Raw genomic sequence first — 26,491 nt, 5'->3', positions numbered from 1 at the left:
GTACTCCGGCTTCCTCCCACAGTCCAAAGACATGCAGGTTAATTGGTGACTCTAAATTGCCTGTAGGTGTGAATGTGAGCTTGACTGGTTGTCTGTCTCTATGTGTCAGCCCTGTGATAGTCAGGTGACCTGTCCAGGGTGTACCCCGGCCTTCGCCCAAGGTCAGCTGGGATAGGCTCCAACCCCTGCGACCCCCAGCCGAGTAAGTGGTAATGGAAAATGAATGAATGTGTAGGAAAGTAACGAAAAGTGATGCTGTGATGCAGAGTGAAATATGAAAAACCTGCAATGTAGAACAGATGTGTTTGTCTATCACTAATATCATACTGTTTAACACTGTAACATCAAATAGATGATTATTAAATGGGGCTGAGGATAACATGGACGGAACGTCATGGATGACAGTGGTGATGATACTTACTACTCTGGATGGTAGATAATTCTAGTGGAGTGTGAGTTAGAGGAACAGCTGTGGTACCAGCAGCTTCCCTGGAGCAGTGACAGGACCCTCATTGGTGCCTGATTTACAACCTGCTGCTGTTGACATGGTTACCACTGTCAGGGTCACCGATCACAGAGCAGCAATGGCATTCCAGCTGCCTTAGAGAAATAAGTCAAGGTATCGATCACATGGTAATTTGTTTATTTATTGATCCTGGTGTCTGGAGGATTGATTAAGTTTAAAGTTATCAATGTTCAGTGGCTATTTGTTTGCTGGGAGAACTGGACTTCTGCACTGGGACTGTGTACATCACTCTGTGGACATACGGTCATATGTACTCGCACAGCTTGGCTTACAGTATGGTAGAAGCTGTAGCCGCGCATTGCAGGTGTCCAACATGTACTGTAGTAGGTGTATAACATATGATAGAATGCCTGAAAAACATGTAAAACATAGTTATGCAGTGAAAGCAAAACCCATCCACACATTCTGTTTACCAAAGCCTTTGCCAGTGCATCAGACCTGGGAACTGCAGCAGCCAAGGCATCACTAACAGGAGTAGCAGGTGTTACCTGCAGCTACAGCACTTAGCTCAGCTTAGAACTAACAAAATTAATGACAGATGCATCACATAGAAAGGTTTTTGTTGTTCTTTATTGGAGTTTGGGAGGTTTACCCAACATACATTTTTCAAATCAACCACCATCTGTGGCTTGTCCAAGTTTGTCTATCAGGTGTGGCTAGAATGGGCTCATTGCTGCCCCTTGTGGCTCATGGGAGGAACAGCTACCATGACTATGGTTCTCAGCAGTGTTTGTTAAACCCCATACCTAGGAAATACGGATATGAGGACAACATTTTCAGTAGTGGGCCCCTCATCCACATCCATTGGGGGTGGGGGCTGTGCACATCGTGCACCTAACATATATCAGATGGACTGTACTATTTCAGATATCAGATGGCACATTGAAATGTGTTTTAACGATAACAGAATATTTATTTATCATGTGAATATGTATATAAGGCAGTAAGTAAATTGCTGCACTTGATCTCATTTAGGGCTCAACCTTTCATGGGCCTGTCCCTTGGCCTTGGGCTGGAGTCATCTGTACCTTTTGATACCCCCTGCCTGTGTCCAGGTACGATACTCTGAGAGATACTCAGTGTACACAGAATTTGACGGGTGATGTATTTTATATTGTTTTACCAAAACTAAAAACACAGAAGTGCGAAAGCCCACAGAACAGATTTAACTGTGTGTTTGTCCACTCTAAAATATGTTGCCAACATTAGCATGTCTGGATAATGTAAGTTACTTTGTTCTGCTCTGTAGTGGATTTGGGGAAATTTGCTCATGATAATTTGCCTCTTGTGCTCATCCGTTGTAAAGTGTGTTGTAAAGTGTGTTTTAAACACATAACAATAGCCTGTATGATTTAACATTAGAGTTCCAGCCCACACCAGGATTCTCAGGTTGACACTTAGTTTATTAACAGCCCACATTAAAAATGTAATGTTAAGTTGTAAATAAAATAAGTTTCATCTGAGTATTCTGGTGTGCACTGGAACTTTAATTTCTTTGATTCATCTGATTTATCCTGCACCGGCTGGCACCCAGGAAGAGAGGCACGGCTGTGCACGAGGTCTCTTCAGTTTTTTGAATAACCTTTATGATATTTGCACAAGTATTTTATTGTAAGTTTCTATAGTAAACAACCTAAATTGCATTATGTTAGAAATAAAGCTTTTATTCTTATAGAACTGCCCTAAATTACTTAACTAGTTTTATCCAGCAGTACTAGGTGGTAAAGTTGCTTTTTGTCTGGGAACTGTACGCTTTAGCCTAAGTCTTCTTTGCATCATCACCAGCATGATCATGCATGAAGCCATGAGATGCATATTTAAGACCCTTTGCAGATTTTTTATTTTTGTAAAAAAAATAAATAATAAAGTAGTGGAGCTGAGAAATCTTTCAACTGTGAAATTGTACATCACAACATGTGAAAGCACTTACATAGGAGTCTCTTCTGTCTCTCTGGCCCATCACACTCACCTTTGCTCAGTTATCAGTGGATCACTGATCGGCAAGTGTCCTCCTCTGCCCTGTGCTATACCACATCTCCTGTTTTCGTGCTCTTTCATATTTGTATGAGAGTATCAGTAAGAGAATCCTCTATAGTCAGGACATGGTTGTTTGTCCTCAACATAATTCCTGGTTATTTCTGGGTGAGAACTGAGGCTTGGGCATGAGGAAATGTTCGGGTTTTGGTTTAAGGTTAGGCTGAAATTTTGGTAAGATTTGAGGATTGTGTGCGCAGCTTAGGGTTATTGGCAATGCTAGAGGAGACCTTATCAAAGATAGAAGAGAAAACAAATTTGAGGACGGGCTTCCATTTCGGGGACTGAAAAGCTTGGTTGGCAGAAATGTGGAAAAGCCAAAAAAACTACACAAACAACCAAACAAAAAAAAAGCAGAATTTGAAAATATATCCCCTCCTCCGGCACTTACCCCTCTCACCTCTCTGTCCTAAGCCCCTAACTCCAGATGAGCATATGCACACACTTCATTAACCCAGTGTTCCCTGTACATTCATTTGTTTAATCTTACGACATTGTACCAACCCACATTCTTTCCGCCTGACTTCCCACCGCCTTGGACTGCTTTGCCTGGAGGAGAGCAGACAGCAGCTCGGGAGCTTTTGTCAGTGGCAGCTTAAGTTTAGCCAGGGGAACCTCAGCCAAGGTGGTCTTAGTGGCGGGGAGTGAAGTGGAGGACACACTGGGGCTCTAGCTAAGGTTAACTACATAAACCTGAACATGAAGCCGCAGCTGTGAGCCTTTACCGCTGGTCAGCAGGCTATTTGCAATATTTTTTCTCCATCTCTGAAATACTTCACCAAGATTGACACATTTTATTTTATTTACTGGCAGACTTTCTTTTAGACTCTCTTTTTGATAAGTCCTTCCTCTTGTTTTTGGCCTGCTTTGCAGTGTAGGCAGTTGTTGCCAATGCTGGAATAGCCACTTCCTCTGTAGGATTCTCCACCATGGTATCAAGCTTTCAACATCTGAAGGGATGTGCAAGTGCATCTGTATAGATCATAGACTAGATTTTCTTAAGCCTGAAAATAGAGCCAAGAGCAAGATCAGAAGTCTAGTTTTATCTCAGTCTACTTAAATGACAATATTCTTAAAGTTTATTTGGGGATTTTTGCTCAGTAATTCCAAAATAAAACAGCCTACTCCATCTTTAAATCTTTACAGGCTGATGAACAATGTCTGTCACCTGGATGTGTAAATTGCTGTTTGCTAGCATGTTAGCTGTGTCAACTTAGAAGAGTCTATGTCAGTCAAAAGTTGCAGCTTGTGTGAATTAGCCCATTTTCTGCTGCTGTTTTTGTTGATGGTTGGGCTTACATAATTTCCCGGGCGCAGCTCACTGTATAATCACAGATACCGGGGAAAACCACAGAATTCACACCAAGGAGATGTGTAAGAGCTAATTTTAGTGGTATCTGAGTTTCTTATATAATACAAATCTTTGCTAGCAGTAAACAAACACCAATCATCTTAATCATCAGTTCTGGTGGTCAGACTCAGATGTTGTATATTTCTACAAAAGATTGGGCCAGATGTTTATATGTTTTTCCTAGTGTGCCACAGGATACAAAATTTGACAACAGCAAACCAGTTTGGAGATCTCCAGGACCTGGTAAAGCCATAATATAATGGCATATTAATGGTCGGTTGGTTGAATGGAGTGGGTTTCCATTTTCCTTTGTAAAACTGTACAACAATACCCACCCACTACTATATACATAACACACACACACACACACACACATACCCATAGACCCATAAAAGATTAAACCCATGTCTCACAGCTGTATGTTAGCAGAGTCTATGTTACAGTCTGGATGGATGTTGTTGTGGGTCAGAACATAACACTATTAACTCTCCAGACCACTTGAAGAATGAGTTTGCTGGGAGCAGCATGAACAGTGGAAATATTTTATTACTGTAGATATAAAGTGAGTACTATTAATGCCATCTATACCATTATTCTGTCTGAGGTTTCCTCCAAAATGTCAACTAAATCAGTCGCTTTTCACTTATTTAATTACAGTATATTCAGTGTGCCATTAAAGGGTGATGAATCTGGAGTCAGTGATCCCACACAGGCAGAAAATCCAGACTCAAAAAACAAACATGGGAGCAAAAGTCCCTTTTCAAAGTAATCAAGCCTACACTGAATGGGTGTAAAGCTATATTGCCAGTGCACACTATTCGTTGACAATATATCAGCCAACTATACAATAATACAATCATCATAGCTGTATAATGATGTGAATGCTTGCATTTCTTAATACAATTTTCTATGCTGTGAGCATCACAGATGGAGTCACATTAACCTCCATTGTATTTGGGTAGAGGTAGAAATTTCCAAAAAGTCCTGCAAGGCAAATTAAATGACAAAATTAGTTCCGTGTATTAATTACTTTTATTCATGTCACATATTAGTGTTTTCTGATCTGACGCCCCTATCAGCAGGACCTCATCCTCTGTCTGTGACAATCACTGTTAAACAATAAATCTGTCTCATGATGTGAACACTGTGGTTAAGGTTAGGTTGGGTTTAGGGAAAGATCAAGGTTTGGGTTAAAATGATCTCTTCGTTTAGGGTTAGGGGAGCTTCATCATCATGGTTACAATAATAACCAAGTGGTTCAGGTTATGAAACAACTGTCATGCTTTAAAAAAGTTCGTGTGAATAGTTACTGAGTAGCAGGAGGCACCATATATGCTGGCTAGGGCCACCAGTGTGTGACTGTGTGTGTGAATTGGGGAATGTAACATGTTGTGTAAAAGCACATTGAGTGGTCAGAAGACTAGAAAAGCACTACACAAGTGCAGTCCATTTACTTCCACTCAAAAATGTGTTTTGCTTATTGTAATTTGTCTTGGATGTTTAAACTAGATATGTATGCCTCTGTGCCGACAACAGCCATTGCCAGAGCCGTATAGGCATAGTCACTGTGACCTTGCATCCATCTCATTCTCACAAATACAATATCTCAAGAACACCTTGAGGAAAATTTGTCACAAACCTCCACTTTAAGTAATGAATGAACTGATTAGAATTTGGTGGTCAAAGGTCAAGGTCTCTTTGACCTTGTGTCCGTCTCACAATCCCTTTAGGGAGTTTTCCTCAATTTGCACAAATGTCAACTTGAACTTAAGAATGAAATTATTAAAATTTCAAAGGTCAAGGTCACTGTGACCTTCCAATACATGTTTTTGGCCATAACTCAAGCATTCATATGCTATTTATGACAAAACTTCACACAAATGTCAGATAGGAAATAATGATGAAGTGATAAAATTTTACATCCAAAAGGTCAAAGGTCAGCTTCACTGTGACATCATAATATTCTGTAAAAAGACTTTTCTGGCCATTACTCAGCATCATATCTCAGGAACAGAATGGGAGACATTTAATCAGATACTGAATTGGTGACATTAATCTTGGGTGTCTTCTGTGCTGCTGGGGCAAGACGTGTGTGAAACATTCATTTTTTTTCACAGACATGTATGTAAACTTCAAGTGCTTGACTTGAGGAGTGGTTCGCAGAGGCATACAACCATGAGGCGGTCATTCTAGTTTAATCAGAAAGCACTATAAATAATTAGTATAAATCAGCATAGAAGTAGATGCTATTTTAAGATTTGTTTTTACAAGGTTATTGAACTTTTTTATGTCCTAAAACATGTCTGGAGGGGATCTTTAAGTATAAGAAAAAGTAAGCAATGGTAGGGAATTAATGATCAGTATGGGTAGATATTCTTTGTTTGGTATTGGAATCAGTGTTGGGAGAGAAAAAAGTTACACTGATGCATTCCTACCTTTGGACATGTCGTACAACTCACTTTGTTTGATGCATACAGACTTTTCAGAGACACCGGTGCGCAGTGTGCCTTTCTGTGTCTTTAGACTGCTGCACCTGCTGTGTGTAGCTCCATTGTAGACTTACCATCATTTGACGCTGTAACATCAGTCTGCAGGACAGGCTGTGCAGTGTTTACAGAGGCAACAGTTCCTGGATTATGGTCATTGACCTTGCTGGCCTGAAGGGAACTCACCTTCTCAATCACATCCATATATGTGACTCAAACGAAATTTTCAGTCAAGTGTGTGTGTGCCAGATAGTTGATATAATTTTGGTGGTTATTTTGTGGTTACACATCTATATCTCTATATCTATTTCTGATATAGCTCTGTAGGGTAAACAGGTGCAGGTGCGCAAAGCAAATATCTTTTTTTTTTACAAAAGAGGAAATTTCACATACGGTGTTACTGTACGTGTATAATTTGTATTTATTCCAGTCACCTGGCTGAATAAGGGTTAAAAGCGTGGGTTAGCTTGACACTTGAGGAATGCACAGTATATCCAGCTGTGCCTTAATCTGTCTGTGGTTTATTTAGGAAGACCAGAGAGAATCATAGAGAAGGACAGACTGAGTGAGAGCAAGAGAGATGATGCTTGTGGTTTAAGTGTGTGTGTTCAAGTGGCTCTAAATGGTTTTAAGTATGTTATTATGGAGCCATTCTAAAGATGCTGGGAGGCCAAAGCAAAGAAATATAGTGGAGGATAGACTCGGAAGCTTCACTGTCTGTTGACTTTGTGTTACACTGGAGCTCACAGAAAGGAAGAGATACTGAATTCAGACGCTATTCATAAACTCAGCTCACTCTGACTGATGGGTTAACACACTTTTTGGCGGTGAACATGTACTGCATGTAGGTTTATGCTTGTAGACACGTGTCAGTTTACTGTAGTTGAAAAAATGTGTGCAGTCAAAACAGTGAAGGGAAACAAGTTATTTATACATTATATGCTGATATAAAAGTCAACAACAGTGGGGGAAAATGACTCCAAAATATAAAGTGGAAAAGACTGGAAGCTTGCACAGAAGTGCATGTACATATCAGATGGTGATTGTAGGCTAACATGCAGTTAGACGGTGGGTTTCAGATGAATGTTTGTTCTAAATTTTGTCTGAGGATGTTGTTTGCTGCATCACTACTCCACCCTTAAGATGAGAGAAATGCCATAGTATAATATAATACAAGACAGATGTACCATAGAGTAAGTTCCTCTGCCTTGGGTGTTGTACTGAAGCACTAATAACTGATCGTAGAAGGCATACCACACTACCTACTTCTGTACATTTCGCACTTAACTGGACCCCTGTTTTGATTTAAAAACCAAGGAAAAAAATGACTTCCACCCTATCACAAATGGACCTATTTTTTCATAAGTAATCTGACAAACTGGGCTGTTCAGGAGAAAAAAAAAGATTATGAAATCAGACTAGATCACATAATCCAGTTTTAGTTTTGATCTGGATCAAACCTTCACTATGTGTCCAGATTTTCTTAGTAGAATTAGGATACTTTTATTCCAAAAAATCAGGAAGGTTGGATTTCAGGAACAAAATAATATTAGTAATATTTCACAATAAATTACATTATTATCACCTTAAAGGCTACAACTGTGATACGTTCAGTAATTTTACCGAAGAACATTACTAAAACAAAGTAATACATGGATTTTAACTGTGAGATTACTATGAAATACAGTAATTCTGTGGGCGCATACTGTTTCACATAAACTGTGAAGTTACAGTTAGATACAGTAATGTTACAGCAACCTACTGTTAAATCACAATAATGTGGGGTTACTATTCAATATAGTAATTTCATAGGAGCATACTGCTATATCACAGTGTGCAGGCATAACCTCTGTGAGATCACAGTATACTGTCATTGTCATTTCACAATAATTTACTGTAAAAATGATACAGTAACCTACTGTCAAACTAATGCAGCTAGTAGCCAGTAATTTACTGGAAACGTAAAGTCAAATATTTACCTTTAATAATGCTAATGTAGTAATAAAGGCCACCCGTTAAGCCTTTCAGTAAGGACCAGTAAGAAGGAACAATAAGGAAGTAAATAAATAAAAGAATAAATAAATAAAGGGTTTTGTCCCCATAGAATAATCCCCCAAACAGCTGTCAATATCAAGCAAGAAATGCTTCATTTTAACTTTCATTTCTCACTTTATATTACTTACAATGACACAGTCAAAAGTAAACTGCATCCCCAATGTTGTTTTCTGTCTCTTCAAATAAAAACACTGTACAAATGACCCAACTATTCGGCATGTTTTTCTTTACGTAGCTAGTAGCCTCCATTGTGATATGAACACCCATTAAGAGCACTGGTTATCTTGAGAAGATCAGGGTGATCTAGTCCATTGTTGCATTGAAAAACTGGAACAAAACTAAGATAGATTACCTGGTCCTGGATAGCAATGCAAGGGATTTCCAAATCCAAATCCAGATTAATTTGTTTGAAGTGGTGGTCTTCATTAGCAGTTTTTCCACTGATTTGGTATGTCAACGGATCCATCTCGATAAGCCATCTCCATGTGTCGATGAAGACCATGTGATACAGTTGAAAGCTCCAGTAAAAAGCTTAAAGGTGGGCTTTGAGTTGGTATTATTTGGTCAAACATAATTTTTCATTGCTTATGTATGTATGGATGGATGGAATGCACTGTGTATTTCATAACTCTTCGTGATTTCGATGCCTGTACAATGAAATGCAGTAGCAAAATGCACATACTGTAAATACATATAAAAATGAATGAATGTAAAGAATGGGCGGCACGGTGGTGTGGTGGTTAGCACTCTCGCCTCACAGCAAGAGGGTTGCCGGTTCGATCCCGGACGTGGGAGCCCTTCTGTGCGGAGTTTGCATGTTCTCCCCATGTCAGCGTGGGTTCTCTCCGGGCACTCTGGCTTCCTCCCACAGTCCAAAGACATGCAGATTGGGGACTAGGTTAATTGATAACTCTAAATTGTCCGTAGGGTGTACCCTGCCTCTCGCCCGATGTCAGCTGGGATAGGCTCCAGCCTCCCCGCGACCCTCAAGAGGATGAAGCGGTTAGAAGATGAATGAAGAAGATGAATGTAAAGAATTCACAACATACCAATATGAAGTATGTATAGTACGTAGAAATGTTACTGTGGTATGTATAACATGAACAATATCCAATTTACAAAACGTAAAGTGTGATCTACGATTATGTCAGTAATATAATTTTGATGTGCAGTATGAACTGAAACAATAAACAATACAAGCACTAAAATTAGTGTAGACCCTGTACGCTATGTACAAACTAGTGAAACAATAGGAGGGATGTAGTTTTTGCAGTGGAAAACTCATGGCTGCACACTTGACAGATAAACAATGACTGTCAAAGTAAAGGTCAAGGTTTCTTTATTAGTACCCAAGGGTAAATTTGTTATCCAGATGGGACACTCAGCATTCCAAAACAAGACATCACAGCAATAAAGATTTAAAGGACTGAAACAAGTGTCATCTTATATCAAAATACTAAGATAAAAAAGTATAAGAACTCCTTTGAATGTCATGACAAAGTGCTTCTACATATACTCACATCAAAGCTGGTACAAAAGTATTTCTATATCGTTTGGTTCTGCACCTATGGACAGCAAACAGATGGCCAGAATGAAGAAGCTGCCTGGAATTCATTATATAAGGGACGGGAACAGTCCTCAAGCATAAAGATGGCCTTATGCTGCAGCTGTGAAGAGTAAAGAACCCATAGGTTGAGCTTTTTTTGTTTTGTTTTTTCCCAGAGACAGGTTCCCAAACCATGACGCCAGGAAAAAGTACTCAATGGCTTCAATAAAAGCCCCGTAGAAGAGGGTCATCAAGGTTTTATCAATATAAAAAATTAGTTTTCTGAGACCAAACAAACATTGATGGGCTTTTTCACACACTGCCTCGCAATTCTTATCCAAAGGTCAGTCGACTGTCCCAAGATAATTGTAGGTTTCAACACAGTCAGTGATTGTGGTGTCATAGATTGACATATGAGTTCTGGAATCTATGATCATATCCTTTGTCCTGGAGATATTTAGCTCACAAGAAAGATTGGCCACCCCAGGTGACAAAGTCATCAATAACCGGGCCATGGCTGAACTCGTCATGCAGCAGACTCACAATGACTGACTTATCTACGAATTTCGCTATAGCCCTGCTTACTTTGGCATGTTTTTTACAGAATATAAAGCAAAGGTGAGCAAACTGGGATGAGCCAGTAGAATTATTATTATAATTGATTATTATAATTTAATACAACAGATAAAATGCTCTTTGTCTTTTTCAAAAAAGCCAGTATCCAGCCCACTGGATTGTGACTCAAAATGCTCTGCCAGCCTCATGACTAAAATGTGTGGTTGGAGAATATTAAAAGCTGACGAAAAATCAGTAAATAACAATCTAGCACTGGTTTTATTTCTCTCTCAGTGTTTAAATTAGAGTCTAAGTAGGGTGATTGTAGCATCCTTAACTCCTCTGTGTGCCCTATAGGCAAACTGGGTCAAGTGCACGCTTGGTTTCCCTCACAAGCTCTGTCTTTACAAGCTGTTCAAAGATCTTCATTACAAGAGGAGTGAGGACAGCCGGCCTGAGGTCATTAAAAGCTTTAGGGCTACCGCCTTTAGGAACAGGGATGAACAGTGCCCGCTTCCCTACATTAGGTACACGTAGTAGGTTGAGAGAGTAAATAAAAATATCACAAAAGACAGAACCTAATTGACTTGCACAGCACTTCAGTAATTTGTAATTGTCTTTAGGTTTACATCCAAGTCATACTGGTCAAATCATCATCGGCAGCACAGTCAAATTCACTCACTGACCTGAAGCTCCCCATGGTAATACTGGTTCTGTTCTTGCTCTGCTCTATGCCTGCAATTGTTTCTATGCCAGACCAAGCTGAGACAAGATTCTTCTCAGCCACTTTGCTCTCTACTTTAGTTTCATACTCTTGTTTATCCTGTAGGATCTCCACTTTTGGCTACCTCTGATTCAGAAGCTCCTCCTTATCTGAAGGACAGCTTCTTCAGTAAACTAGACTCAACTGCTTTAGACATGCACGGTTTGTAATTGGAGGAATCCTTAATCTTTCTGGTAGGAATAATCATATTCTTTCAAAAGGTAACATAAGAACAGATTACATCAGTGAGTTCATCCATATCCACGCAGGAGTCTTTGAACATCTCCCAGTCGGTGCAGTCAAAGCAGCCCAGGAGACAAGCAGTGGATTCCTCAGACCAGATTTTAACCTCCTTGGTCTGGATTTTTTCCTCTCTTTAGGACTGTCAGTAGTTACAGAGTCATCTGATATTATTGTTTTCTATATGTTTTAATAGCTTTGTATCAATAGTATGAGCAGATGGTAGACTCCAGTTAGGTGAGGCTGATAAGAAAAAAAGTCAGTCACTGCTCTGTAGTAGTTTGATAGTAAGTGGCAGCTTGCTGTAAAGCTACACTTTGTAGCTGTTGTTGCTTTTTTTCCCCCCTTAAATTTAAAGTTCATTTTGTTGACAGTTCTCTGAGTACTTTTGTTTCTAAAAGCCACATTTTTTAAATGTACTTTTGCCTACCAACCTGCTTTTCCCAATAACCCTTATACATTTTCCAGTGCCATACATCTCCTACCCTTTATATGTGTAAGTGCAAATTTACAGTAGTTTAAGGCCTTTATTTGCTCAGTAAATAGCATGCTTAGATGATGCATTTTACTGAATATATTGTTCATCTTTCAGAGTTCACTGTGCGACATTGCTCCAGGAAGGAGCTAAAATACAATGTTAAAAGGTTAGTTTATTGTCATGCTGTAACACAAGGTCATGCAACAAAATGTGAGTTGTAGTTCCTTTATGCTATAAGGGGGGGGGGGGGAATCTATTTTTTTAATGATAAGAGTACAGAAGATGAGTTGAGGAGTCTACAGTCTAAAGATAGAAGCTGTTTTGTAGTGGTATGACATTGGATACTTCTGTATCATGTGCCAGACAGCAGCAGGGTGAACATGCTGTTGCTGGGGTGACTATTGTCTTTTAAAATGTCTGGGCTGTGTAGAGGCACCTAAACAATATCACTGATGCGTGGGCGGTTTTAATCTCCCACTGCAGAGCCCTCCAGTCCTGAGCTGTGCAGATCCCATGCCAGTTGGTAATGTTTCCAGTCAGGATGCTTTCTATTACTCCTCTGTAAAAGTTAACACGACCTTTGCCTTCTTGAGTTTCCTCAAGAAATACCAGGATGGAGATGTGTATGTAAGTTGTAAGAGGCAAGGTAAAAAAAAATACAGGCAATGTTGACCAAAGGTTTATCTCACGTGTGGGTATGTGGAGATATTATCTCCTCTGTATGAAATATGATCGCCTACGCACAGGATGTTATCTCTTACATAGGAGATAATATAATCAATGTAGGAGATAAACTGCTGTTTTGAAAGTGACAAAGCCATGCAGAATGAAGGGCTTAGTGCATGTTACAAAGGGCAAGTAAAAGTTCAGCCAAATGCAGCATAAACAAAAGGTTCTAGCTTCTCAGTTTACTAACCACAAATGTCCACTGTTAAACAAAATGGAACTATGCAGTGGCGCCCACCAGCGAGAGAACAATAAAAAGGAGACTGGTTCTTTTTTTTTTGTTATACTACTGATAACCTATTGCATGCATTTTCACCACAAGTCAACAGGCCGAGTTTACACAGTCATCGTTGCAGCTTTCATACAGTAGCAACAACAATGTGATTAATAGTGGATGGGCTGCGGGTAGGTGAAATAATACATCATTATTGAGCAACATATTAATTCCATTTTCTAAAATGTGACCATAGCAGGAAGCAGAGACGCTGTGCACATTTACACATGAAGGTGTGCTTTTGAAAACAGCAACGGCACTGACAGACTGGGATATTAAATCTCTTTGTCACAGGGTGGATATTATCTCCTAATATCCCATATGTTGTAGATAAACTTTTGGCCAACACTGCCCGCAATTTTTTTTTCTTTCACCTTGTCTTTCAGGGCCTCCGTAGATGTGAGATAACCATGTCAGGTTCTCTGTGATACCGATTCCCAGGAACCTAAAACTGTTCACTTGCTCCACCTCAGCTCCATGATGTAGACAGGATTGTGTGTCTTTGCTTCCTTTTCAAGAAGGAAATTCAAAATATAAAAACTAAAAATTTATACATGCAGTGAATCTTGTGTAGAACATTAAAAATCCTGTTAAACAGCAGATCATACACATTAAATAATAAATTAATTTTCACTGCCTTTTTTTTATGTCTGAGTGTGAACAGTACATACATGATACAACAATCAGAGTATGAGAGGAGTCGGCACACATCAGCTGAATCAACATGTGGTGTGTGAGATGTGTTAGTCCTGAAATATGCAGCATGCACAGCTGTTATTACAGTGGCTGCTGCTGATGATAGGATGAATCCTGAATACAGCTCATAGATCATACCTTTTTTCCCCCTGTTAACTTTTGTTGGTATGTTTTTCTAGTGATGCCGTGCTTTACATCTCACTCTCACATCGTCAAAATGACTGCTCATCAGTCATCGTTTTCTCTCGGCCATTATCAGTTTGTCATAGTTGCCATATAGGAGCAGTTGAGTGTCACTTCTTCTGATGCGGTCTGGCAGCCTGCATGAGAAAATTCTCACATTCTGTTTTTTTCAGCCGTACTGATAAAACTGCTGTCATGTTGACACGAGCAGTGGGAGTTTGTTTTATAAATTGAAGCTTTTATGTTGAAGGATTTTTAGTCATTGTGTTATGACGTGATCTTGAAAAGCAGAAGCCATATCACAATGGATGTCTGATTAAGGGCCACGTATATAATAATATAGTCTGGACATTTTTGAAAATGGATGTGTCATCTGTGTGCCCAAGCAGGGACAGCATCAATTGTAGACCACTGCCATTGAACAAGATGATAGCGGTACATTCATCTAGATAAATGTAAATGGCCTCAGCAAACTCTGTAGCGACAGGCAGTTTTAACACTTATCTAATCATGATGTGTAAAATTTGAAGGAAATGGAAAATACTCTTAGCAACAGGATGTGGTTGATGTAGTCCTCATCCTCTGTGTCAACCACACAGAGAATAGTTTAAATGAAGGTGAGATAAGTGAATATAGATACATGATTTTTTTTTGAATGATGAATCCCATTAACTTTGGTGATCCCTTGACTTTCCCCCTAAAGTTGCTTTATAGTTGTCATTGTCATATCTCAACAAGTAGTGACAGGATTGTAAGGAAGTTTGGTGCACACGTTCATATTTTCCTCAAGATGAATTGTCATAACTTTGGTGGTCCATCTAGCGCCATTGTCAGGTGAAACTTTGTCCAACACTTTAATGTTCATGACCAAAACTAATGACATTCCATCAGCGGAGACTGGAAGTAGTTTGTGGTTACTAATAGGCAAATGTTAGCATGTTAAAAAGCTAAAGATTGTGAATATCATTATGCTGTAATCAATTGCAAGCTGGAAGTCGATAATTCTGAGTTGGTATTACAGCTTTTGATCTAAATGCGTCCCAGTGCATCTGCATGGTGAAACATGGCCACTTGCAGCAGACTGATGTTTGTATGGCAAGTATCTGAGCTTCACAAGCATCTACAGAGAACCTGCATGTCCTCATAGAGCGTTTCATATGATATCCTACAAAAATGCACACACAGCGGTTTCTATGATATCCTACGAATTGCGCCTCAGGACTGACATTACATCCTTAACGTAATGTGATGTTATAAATGTAAACTACAGAGGTTAGGTTTTGGCGATGAAGTTCACTCGAGTTCACATGGTTCTGAACACTGGTGTCCCGGGGGAAAGTCCTAGCACGGTGTGCTGGTGTCGGATGGTGGGACGCTGCTGCTGCTTGCTGAATGTGGTTATGCACCCCCCCCAACAAATTATATTCAGTCACAAAATAAGCCTGAACATCTGAAAATAAGAATAGCAGTACTGCACTGGTGTGAACCAGCAGGTGTTTGGAACACTGCAGAACAGTGCATTGCAAGCCTGTTTAAACTCCTCTTGTCACCAATCTGTGGTCTGAACTGGGCATTAGGGCCGGGTTATGGTAGAAAAGAAGTAGTTCCTGTCTGACTACATTCTGATGGCATATATAGGAAACTTTAGTCTTTGTAAAGATCTGAACAACAGCTCCAAATTGTGTGTTTCTCTACCCACATCGGCTACTTTTAGGTTGACAACAATTATTTTGGGCAGGTTTTGATCATTTGGGCTTCTTTGTGTACCATTTTGGTGCTTTCCATTTACAAAAACTTCCTCTTCCCCTCTTTTGTGTTTCACAGTGGCCATATGAAACTGGACTACCCAGTCAGAGAAGACAAGTTTGAGCCATCGCTGAGTGCTCCAACCAACATGAAGATTTATGTGTGTGTGTTTGTGTGTGTGTGTTGTTCCATCACAGTTACATGTTAGTGTGAAAATGTTTGAAGAGATAACTGTGGGTGTGTGTTTGTCAAAGGTGAAGTAGTATGACTGTGAGCAGTGTGATGGTGTTAAACATGTCAGAGGAGGACACCATAAACTGCACCATCAGCCATGAAATCCACCAGTACCTCTTCTCCTGTGTGTATATACTTGTGCTGTTGGTAAGTGTGTGTACATCTTGACTACCTGCACAAAACTGTTGTGGCATCTGAATTTTCACACACAGTGACACAGGAAACTGTCTTGTCTCGAGATAGAAAAACAGTTCCTCCTTAAAGTTACAGCATTGCAGCACTGGCACACAGCCTCAACTAATGCTAATAGCATAAGCTGTCTTATCTGTGTCAGCGCTGTAATAGAAGTCAGGTTATTTTTTTGTGTTATATCCAGCAGCTCGTTACATTCATCATTTCGAGTATTTATGTGTTTCCACAGATGTCTACCTAGATTGAATAAAGGTTTGCCCTGAAAACACTGTTTAAATTCAATACTTTAGCTGCCACGCTCTGCTCGTCTTTGGTAAGTCACCCGTACAGGCCAGGGCAGTATGTGGAAATACTGAATTTAAACATTGAGTTTGCTTGGGCAAATGTTTTATCACTAGGCCCAGATAGTAGATATCTCTAGATGCACAAAATATACCTGTGTAGACACAACCTGCTGCTGGATAATGGGTAAAAAATTATGCTTTGACTTTTCCAGTAAAGGTTTGTGTTGGTAATGCTATGTGACTGAATCACAGAGTAATGTACAGGATGCTGCGGCCACAGATGGGGCTAGGTAGTACAATGCCTCTCTCCTTATGTGAGCTAAGGATGGTTCCAGATCTCTGCAGCAACACTGCAAGGAATACACAAAAAGAGAAAGAGGTTATGCAAGCAAATCTAAGCCATTTTGCAACAAGGAAGCATCATTAAATGCATCCAGCTAATCATAGCCGTGGGGTGGGGGGGAGTTTTTGCATGAGAGTTAGCACCTCCAAGTCTAAAGGCATGGTTCTCTGCAGGAATATAGTAGGTTGCCCCCTCCAGGTTGGGAGTGAGTTACTACCCCAAGCAAAGGAGTTCAAGTATCTCAGGGTCTTGTTCACAAGTGGGGGTAGACTGGAGCGTGGGACGGATCAGCAGTTTGGCACAGCATCTGCAGTGATGCGGGCGCTGCGCCAGACTTGTGGTGAAGAGGGAGCCTCTTATATCCTTTTTCAACCAAATAAGCTCTGGTTCTTGAACTAGTTCCACTCAGTATTCTTGGAAACTTGGTGCTATCAGGCAAATTAGCCTCCATTTCCAGCAGTTTTGAATAGAACCACAATGCACAATGCAAGTAACCAGTAGTAGCAAGATGGTAGATTGCACTGTTTACCTGTGAGCTGTTATTTATTACAGACATTCGTTTTTATCCAAAAAACAAGCATTAATGATAAGAAGACGTGGAAGACTACCACAAGCAAGACTGCATCCTCTCTTTCCAATCTGTAGAAGATGGCATGCTCACTGATGTCATCACAGTTTGCACTTCAGGTCAAGAAAAACCTGCTATTTTTTGGTTTCAGCCGGGAGTCAACTTTTCAGACTCCGATCAATTTATATTTGGTTGACATACACCGACCTGTTCCAATTAAGGTGCGCAAACCAGAACAGAATCCATTTTGAGTTGGTGGAAAAGGGGTATCACAGACACAGAATTATTATTTGTCTTTTTTGAAACCATCACCACATCTTTTCTCTAACCTTAATCAAGTGTTTTCTGCTTAACCCTAACCTGACATAGTTTATTTGCCATAACCATGCTCTTTCCCCAACTTTGACCATACTGTACGTTAACTGTGTCTTATTTACATGACAATAACCACAGCAAAGACAGCAGATGTTGTAGATGTTGTAGAAAGTGCAAACTCTGACATTTTAGGCATTGGACTCCAAAACTGTTGAACTTCATTTGGGGTTTTGAAGAATGTCCTGGTTTGGTTGTCTGAGCAAGGGGGGGGGGTGTTCTAAACATGTGCTTTAGTTATCAAGTAATTAAGAGGAGGGAATTGACAATCAAAATGATCACAATAGATGTTCTTCTTGATTCTAGGTTGGTGTTCCCTCCAATCTGTACTCTTTGTACCACGCTGCTCTGCAGCTGAAGCAGAAGAATGAGCTGGGAGTTTATTTAATGAACCTTACTGTGTCTGATCTGTTATACCTGGCATCATTGCCACTGTGGCTACAGTACTTCTTTCAGGTAAAGTAAAAACACTCATTTATTTTGTTATAACAACAAAAAGATATGATCATTATTACAAGCATAAAGTAACCACATTATGTGCTTAGCATTTTTATGCATCTGCTCCGGTGACAGCCATGGCCTGAGGCATTATGTTTTCAAAGGTCATTGTCACTGTGACCTTGCATCTATCTCAAAAACAGCTTAAGAGGAGTTTCTTCAAATTTGGTACAGACCTCCATCTTAAGTAGTGGATGAACTAATGAGATTTTGGTGGTCAGAGGTCAGTGTCACTGTGACCTCATTCATCTCATTCTTGTGCAGGCAATATTTCAAGAACCCACACAAAGGTCTAACAGGATAGAATAATGAAGTGATGACATTTTATATCCAAAAGGTCAAAGGTCAACATCACTGTGACATTATAATGTTCTGCAAAAACACCTTTCTGGCCACTACTTAATGCCATAAATCAGGAACAGAAGGGGAGACATTTAGTCAGACACTGAATTTGTGAAGCTAATCTTGGATGTCCACCTTGAAACTGTGCTGATTGTATAGATTATGGGACTCCAATGCCTAATGAACACCTGATCAGAAAGTGTTTTTGATGAGCTACACCACTCACACACTATAGGCTCATTTTGTCAATTTGGATATTTCTACAATTGCTTTTATCCATGTGTCACCCACCTGTTGTCTTGTACATTTACCTAAAGTCTTCTTTCATGTACATGCCTTGTTGTTTCAGGATGATGATTGGAGTCACAGGGAGTGGCTGTGTCAGCTGTGTGGCTTCCTGCTCTATGAAAACATCTACATCAGCATCGGTTTCCTGTGCTGTATTAGTCTGGATCGCTACCTGGCTGTGGTCCACCCTTTAAGGTAATTTTGATTTGGCATGATAAAAATGCAAGCAGTAGGTCACTGTCAGTGTTAATCTTCTTCAACTTTTTAATCACAGTTCTTTTATGCTTATGCAGTTTTGTCAATATTTTTCGAGCTCATTGGATGCTAATATAAAAATGTCATAAAAACTGTGTAGTAAGTCAGTAAAAGTCATAGTGTGGGCACTTTCCGTGTGTGGTCCTCAATCATATGCTGGCTCCCTAAAAAGACACTCAGTCATCAAAACGTTTAGCACTAAGATTTCTGTTTCAAAATGCTTTAAAATGATCAGTTTAGCTGTTGAGTTGGTTTGGGTTGCCTATGGTTAACAATGAAAATGCTCCCCCTCCAGTGTTAAATAGGTTAATTTGGCCCTAATGCTTATTACCTCTTCTTCTTTTCTGTCTGTTTATTCGTCTCCAGGTTCACTTCTCTTCGCTCTATGAACGCAGCATGGCTTGTTACTGCCATCATCTGGCTGAAGGAGATTGCTGTGGGTGTGGTTTTCTTTCGCCATAAAGAACTGAGCAAAGACCGCAAGAACCAATCAGTGTGCTTTGAGCACTACCCCATGCAGCCGTGGGAGTATCCAATCAACTATTACCGCTTCACTATTGGCTTCATGTTCCCACTGGCTATTCTATCGGTAGGATAGCTGTTTTACAAAAATGTTTTTTAAAATCACATTATGTAATACAATATTTTATGCCTGATATCTGTACATTAGTAATGATGTATGAAGATGGTGGCAGCACACCGATGGTTCACCCACACATGTTTTCACTTACTGTGCTGTATGTTGCCTGAGTGGACCTCTTGTCAGGACTGTGTAGATGTGTACAAACTGTACTTGAATGACATTTCCGTCTCTCACCTGGTTTCATTCTTATCAGTTCATCAAGTTTTGTGACATTATGTAATACCAAGCATAACTCCACCAAGCTTTAAAGGTTTTGTATTTGACATTCAATTAATTTCTATGGCAACAAACCACCATTACCTGCGTAAAGATATTGCGTAGTAATGGCATCTTGAGCAGAGAATGAAGTCACACTACTTCTGTGTTAAGTAATCTGAGCTTTCTGTAGTTTGTTGTGGTAAGCTAGTCTAGCCATGTACGCTTGTAAGTGCATGTGTGTATCTCACTGTCTAGCTCATCGCTGCTGCTGTACACTGTGCTCACACAGTGGTCACCAATGAAATCAGGCCCACCCTCCAGTTCCCACCCTGGTTAACACCATTGGCTCAGTCAGCACTGTTACCGTTGTTTAGTGCTGTTGATTGAGTTAGCACCATTAGCTGCTAGCAGCAGGCTCAGTAGCCTTGATGAACTTGTGATCCCTCTCTCCACTCTCTCTCAGTAAGGCCCCTAATGGTGATGTCTATAAAGCTACTGACGCCAGTGAATCTTGGGAAATGAATATGTTGACAGCTATTTGGCAAACGTTTGTGCTTTACTGCACAACATCTGGAATTTTTCTAAATTTTGCACAAACGTTCACTTTGCCTTAAGGATGAAGTGATTAGAATTTGGTGGTCCTTACAAAATATGTTTTTGTCCATAACTCAAGAATTCAAATGCTAATTGTGACAAAATTACACACAAATCTCTAATAGGATATGATGAAGTGAAGACATCACAATGTCCTGCATAAACACTTTTCATTATTCAACACCATATCTCAGGAACAGAGGGGGAGACATTTGGTCATATACTGAAGTGGTGACACTAATCTTGGGCGCCCACCTTGAAACTGTGCTGATTGTATAGATCTTCTGTGCTGCCAGGTTGAAGATGTGTGTGAAGCACCAATGTTTTCATAGACATGGATGTAAACTGTTAGTGCAGCTTGACTGGTTTGTGGAGAAATACAGCTGCAAAGTATTCATTCTAATTGTCTGTTCAGATCAGCTACCTGTGCGTCCTTCGTGCTGTGGGTCGGAGCGCTGGGACCCAGCCAGATCAGAAGACGAGAGTCAGGCAGTTAGTCAGCAGCACCATCCTCATCTTCCTCGTCTGCTTCTCTCCTTACCACGTCTTCCTGTTAGTACGCACCCTGTTTGAGCGGGACTGTTACTTCATCACAGGTACAAAGTAATGTTGCAAAGTAATATAGTGACTAAGGATGAAAATATTTTATCTTGACCATGTGGCCTTCTTATCTTCCAGGAATATTTAACTACTACCACCTGTCGTTGTTGCTGACCACCCTAAACTGTGTTGCTGACCCTGCTCTGTACTGCTTTGTAAGTGAAAGTGCCCGCCATGGCTTGTACAGAGCCATATTCCAGCCTGTTGGCAGGATACTGTGCTGCTGCCTTCGCCGTGGCAATGCCAGCCCTGCCAACCCAGCCACAGATTCCCATGAGGTTGCAACTGATGAGAACAACGGTCATCCGACTGTGATGCTACTCACGCACACCAGCACATTCAACTCAAAATCAGACACTTCCAGCAAAAAGAAAATTTTAATCACACAGACTAATGAAAAAACTATCACACCCTTAATTGTCCAAAATGATAGACACTCTGACAAATATGTGGGCAGTGATGGAAAGCCCAGCTGTGTGATAGCCATGGAAGAGCAGAGCCAAGACACAGAGAGGACTGAAGAGACTGACAAGAATTCCAGCTGAAACAGTCCGAGGAGCAAATTGCGCTAGTACAGGCCTCAGAGCAGTGGGATCAACAGGGCAAGACTGCTTGTAAAGGCACAGTCTAGCAGTGGCCCTGAGAGCCTGCTGCCCACCAAGCTATGTTTACATCATCATCATCATATCAGATTATATCATATCATCATCATCATCATCATCATCCAGTGGCATTAGACTGAAAACCGTTTCGTCTCTCTCACAAGTGATTTATCTTCGCTTTACTACAACAACAGCCAATGTGTGAGAGCTCAACATAAATCTGGCATCTGCTTTGCCACTGTAAATCCCCTGTTTACATTTGTCTGGTTTGTAGAGATAGGAGCAAATTGGAGGTGTAGTTTGAAAGTGACAGAAGGTTACTATGCGTCAGGAGGTCACAGTTATTGACCCTTAAAGGAGTTTCCTTTAAAACAATTGTGTTATGCTGCCGCTTTCTAATAAGGTACCCTTTCCCCAAGGTGCTTGTAAGTAATGGCTTTATGAATGGTTAAAAATGTATTTATTGATGCTTTATAGGTCAGTTGTAAGAAACCATTAAAAATGTTTGGGTTGCCTCAAGTCAATGTATGGTCAGGGATAGAGAAAATAATGTCAGTCTACCTGCAAGGACAAAAACAGGTAACTATAACCATAACATTACTTGTTTAAACATGGCGTTTAACTAAAGCTACAGTAGGTAACTTTTATAAAGGGTTAGGGTTAGGGGGAAACTGTCACTGTATATATCCACTAAATCCACACAGTAGTACAAAAAGTAGTTTTGACAGTTAGTCAAACAAGGCAGCACTGATTAGACATGAATGAAGATTCTGTAACTGCAATGCATATTTCTCACCTCAGTGGTTTTCAGAAACATATTTTAGTGTACTGTTGTTGAGCTGTAAAATGGGAAAGTTGCTCTGGCTGCAGGGCAGTGCTCCACTCAACTGTTTCCAACACAGCTGCCAGGTCACAAACTTTCTCATTTTACCGCTAAACAGTACACTAAAGTATGTTTCTGAAAAGATCTGAGGCGAGGAATAGGCAATGCAGTAACAGAATCTTGATTTATATTTGATCAGCGCTGCCTACTTTGACAGTTTGACTGCAGTTCATGAGCAGTAATTGACATGATTAACAGCTGTGTTAGAGAGTTCTTAGCTCTGATTGGTTGTTTTCCTCCAGCCATGGTAGATTCTAGCAAATTCCATTAGTGGTAATAGGTTTAGGAGGAGGGACATCATTTTTTCACAGACCATTTGTCTTACATAATACTGGATGTAGTGACAGTTTCAGCAAATAGAAGATGTCAATGTGTCACTATTAGTGCAGCCATTTAAGCTCCATAATGCTAATTCTTCTCTCTTCCTAAAAGCAATCTATAATGTGACATTTAACTTTTGGACATATTCATCTTCTTATTGTAGAGTGAGAAGCTGAATTTGATCTTATATTAATAACCCTTTAATATTTAAACCCTTTAATATTGGAAAGAAATCAATTAATTTTCCAGCATAATCCATCCACTTCTATCTGCTATACAACCAAGAAAAAGACTACAAAATTTTCCACAATAATTTGACTCAGTGAGATGAAGTAACAACACAGTGGCTGACTTGTCTGATGAGATGGCTAATGGGGCACTGGGAAAGGGCTGAATATATTAAAGTTGTACATGAATATGACAGAAATCTGTCAACCTTCTACAGTATTTTGTTCAGCATAGATACAGTTGTTGTTTAGTCACATGTAGGGGGTGTGCTGAATGTGGAGTGGGCAAGAGGGGAAAACAGTCCTATCCCTCAGCCTGTAAATGCTGGAAAATCATGGTTCTTAAACTCACATATGAGAAACTACTACATTGACTATGATTAATTAAACTCACCATAATATAAATACCCTACAGCCATTAATGCCACGATGTAATAGACTAGCATGCTTTTGTGAATTCAATGGACATTACCAGACAGTATAGCAGCGCTATTACTCAATGTGACCATGTTTTGACAATGTGCTGTAATGTTATCACTCAGGGATTTGCAACCTCAAGAACAATAGGTCCTCAGAGGATGATTTTTTTTTTAAACCAGTGGCTAAACAGTCTAACACTGTTTAGATAAAGTGTTAGATTATTTTTGTTTATCAAGAAACAGCTCCAATATTGCCAAAGCCAAACCCACCAGACTGAATTTAAATAAACAGTAGCCTAATTTTAGCGTGTATCGAGTCAGCATATTTTCACATGTAACTGGGTGAATTACAGGTTTATGTAAACCAAACCAGAACTTGTGATTGTTAAAACAGTGGATAGACAAACCAAGACATTTTCTGTAACTTTTATTTTGTTTCTGTTGGCTTCAAATGAAGTGTGTTGTAAGATAATACAATTACTGTTTATTTAAATGGAGTCTGGTGGGTTTGAAGAAAGCAATTCTGGGGCTGTTTCTGATTAAACAAAATGGATCATACTGTCTATAGGGATGCTTTCAATAATCTTGTCAGACACTTATAATAGAAATCTGATCCTGTCAGTGGCAAAAACAAACACTTTTAGTGTGCACTTTTAGTGGATGTAAATTGACGGTGTGAATATTTCCTGAGTGGTTGCGTTGCTTTGGCTCAAATGCTGCTCTCTCTCAATAGTGGACCAATTTAAAAAAATGTTCTTCCCATCGATCACTTAGACATAAAAATATGCAAAAAAAAAGAGAAAGAAAATAAAATACCCTTTAATTCAAGATTTTTAGGTTTATTTGATGCACAGAAAGCCACACAGCAACTTTTCAGCATTGTAGCAAATGCTAAATTTTCCCACTTGGATGTGACCTTTCTTGGCCGTTTCCATAAACACAGACTGTATCTATGATGTAATGTCCATGGACTTACTAGTAGCATTGATTATTGAGTGCCCCAGGAATGAGACCCAAACCCTGGAAATGAGTTAGCATTTTTGCACTTTCGGTTCCCACTAGGTGTTAAAACTCAATGGATTTTATGAATGTGTTTTTGGTTAGATGCCTGAAACAAGGTCTGCGTTAACACAAGCTTAACAGACTTTCATGTTTTGTTCTACAACATAAAATTCATCAGTAAATACCCCATTAATGAATTTTGAAGCTTGTGTCTTAAAAAAGGTGGTTGCTAACAAGTGGCTAAATGAGACAACAAAACGTCATCACGCAGTAGTAGTCGCAGTAGTAGTTTATAGCCCACCGGTGGCTTTTTACTTCTGGTGATTGCATTCATGCTTCAAAAATCATACAGGTGGTGTTTATTTGTGAGAATTATCTGGCTTAACAAAATGTGTAAACATTTGTTTGCCACAGAGACTTTCTTCTGCAATAATCCAAAATCCAATGGAAAAATCCCACAGGTTTTTTGACTAGGGAACCATGCTAACGTCTGTGTTAGCCTACAGAAAATGACCATCCCTGGAGCACTCTTTAGAAATTTTTGGCTTTAAAGCAAAATTGTGTAACTGACAAATAAAGGCTAATGGTGAATGATAAATCATAGAGTGACAGCAGAACAAGAGTCATCCAGTCAGCTATCTTACTCTGTCAAGGTTGTTAGCAATAGCTACCTAAAGTTTACTGACATTACAGGGTAGCTAACATTAGCCCCATAAGCTAGTGGTCATGCCAGACCATGTAAGGCTGTAGCAAACAAAACTCCTCTGTGTATTTAATAGTAAAAGGATGTTTATTTCTTTCGCCAAAAGTTATGCAGTGTTGCTTTAAACACTAATTTCATCATTCATAATTTGACCCGACTGTCCTTCCTGTTTTGCTTATTTCACAACTTTAACCACAACTTCAATGTTTTTAATATGTTACATGTGTTTTAAAAAGTGCTACTATTTATTTTTCAGTATTTTTGAAAAGTACTTGTCATTTTAACTAATGATACCATTTTAAAAGCAAATGGCTCTGGGTGACTTAAAAGTTTCATGTTGGTGTCAGATAGATGTGCAGCATGTGACAGGCTTTAAAACAGGCAGTCTGTGGTTTTTAACATTGGCATACATCTGTGCCACGAGAGACTAAGTATCAAGGGAAACAACCTCTAATGTTTACATATTGCTATTTGCATGCATGGGAATGGCCCTATATTGTTATTGTCATAATTTTATATTGTTAAGAATCTGTAAGTCCATTTGTTATTCAACTACTATACGTTCACAACTTGTGTTGTAGATCTATGTGTGGGGAGTATATATAAAATTTCATCACTTAAAGAACCTCAACAAAATCCTCCACAGTCATGATATGTTCAAAACTTGAGTTTCTATCAAAGAATAACATTACTTTAAATGTTATAAAAATGTTAAATTATTGTCAGAGTTTTAATTGTTGTGGAAATATAACATACGGTCAAAAATATGAATTAACTATGACTTAATGGTGGAAAATGTAATTTTTACAGAGATATAATATGGTCAAACCTTCAGTTGTTATAGACCTATAACATTATGGTCAAAGCATCTTGTCATAGTGATAAATGTTAAAATGAGATATCTTCAAAGTGACAAATGTGAATATTTTCATACTAAACTGTATAATAAAAAATAATTTTTTAATGGTATGTGTGGCCCCTGTGTAGACACATGCAGCAGCAGCACAGTGCAGTGTGTGTGTGTGTGTGTGTGTGTGTGTGTGAGACTCAGTTGTCTCTGTGGTTTCAGTGTGACATCAGCCTTCTCTCTCTGACGCTGGCAGTGTCGACAGATGGAAGTCTGCCTTGAGCTTCTGACGAGTGCAATATTTAAGATTAAACTACAAATATTTTTGCTATCTGCAGTGCTTGCAACCTTTTACATAATCAGTGTGTGGTAATGCATTTTATCTCACTGCTTTCATCAACCTCATTTCCAGCAGAG

General features: G+C 39.5%; 1 protein-coding gene across 1 annotated transcript in view; it reads left to right on the top strand.

The window, feature by feature from the left end:
- Positions 1–26,196, top strand: part of gpr68 (G protein-coupled receptor 68) — a 36,815-nt gene extending 10,619 nt beyond the window's left edge. Inside the window, exons 2-7 of the mRNA XM_033643365.2 lie at positions 15,738–16,040; positions 17,959–18,108; positions 18,842–18,975; positions 19,402–19,624; positions 20,886–21,066; positions 21,149–26,196. Of these exons, the coding sequence (XP_033499256.1) occupies positions 15,924–16,040; positions 17,959–18,108; positions 18,842–18,975; positions 19,402–19,624; positions 20,886–21,066; positions 21,149–21,615 (1,272 nt within the window). The 5' untranslated portion in view covers positions 15,738–15,923 and the 3' untranslated portion in view covers positions 21,616–26,196. The remainder of the gene's footprint in view (positions 1–15,737; positions 16,041–17,958; positions 18,109–18,841; positions 18,976–19,401; positions 19,625–20,885; positions 21,067–21,148) is intronic.
- Positions 26,197–26,491: the final 295 nt, after the last annotated feature.

This window comes from Epinephelus lanceolatus, chromosome 15 (genome assembly GCF_041903045.1).
Source record: "Epinephelus lanceolatus isolate andai-2023 chromosome 15, ASM4190304v1, whole genome shotgun sequence".
NCBI lineage: Eukaryota > Metazoa > Chordata > Actinopteri > Perciformes > Serranidae > Epinephelus > Epinephelus lanceolatus.
Note: the sequence above shows the minus strand (reverse complement) of the source record. Positions and strands in the feature narration are given on the sequence as shown.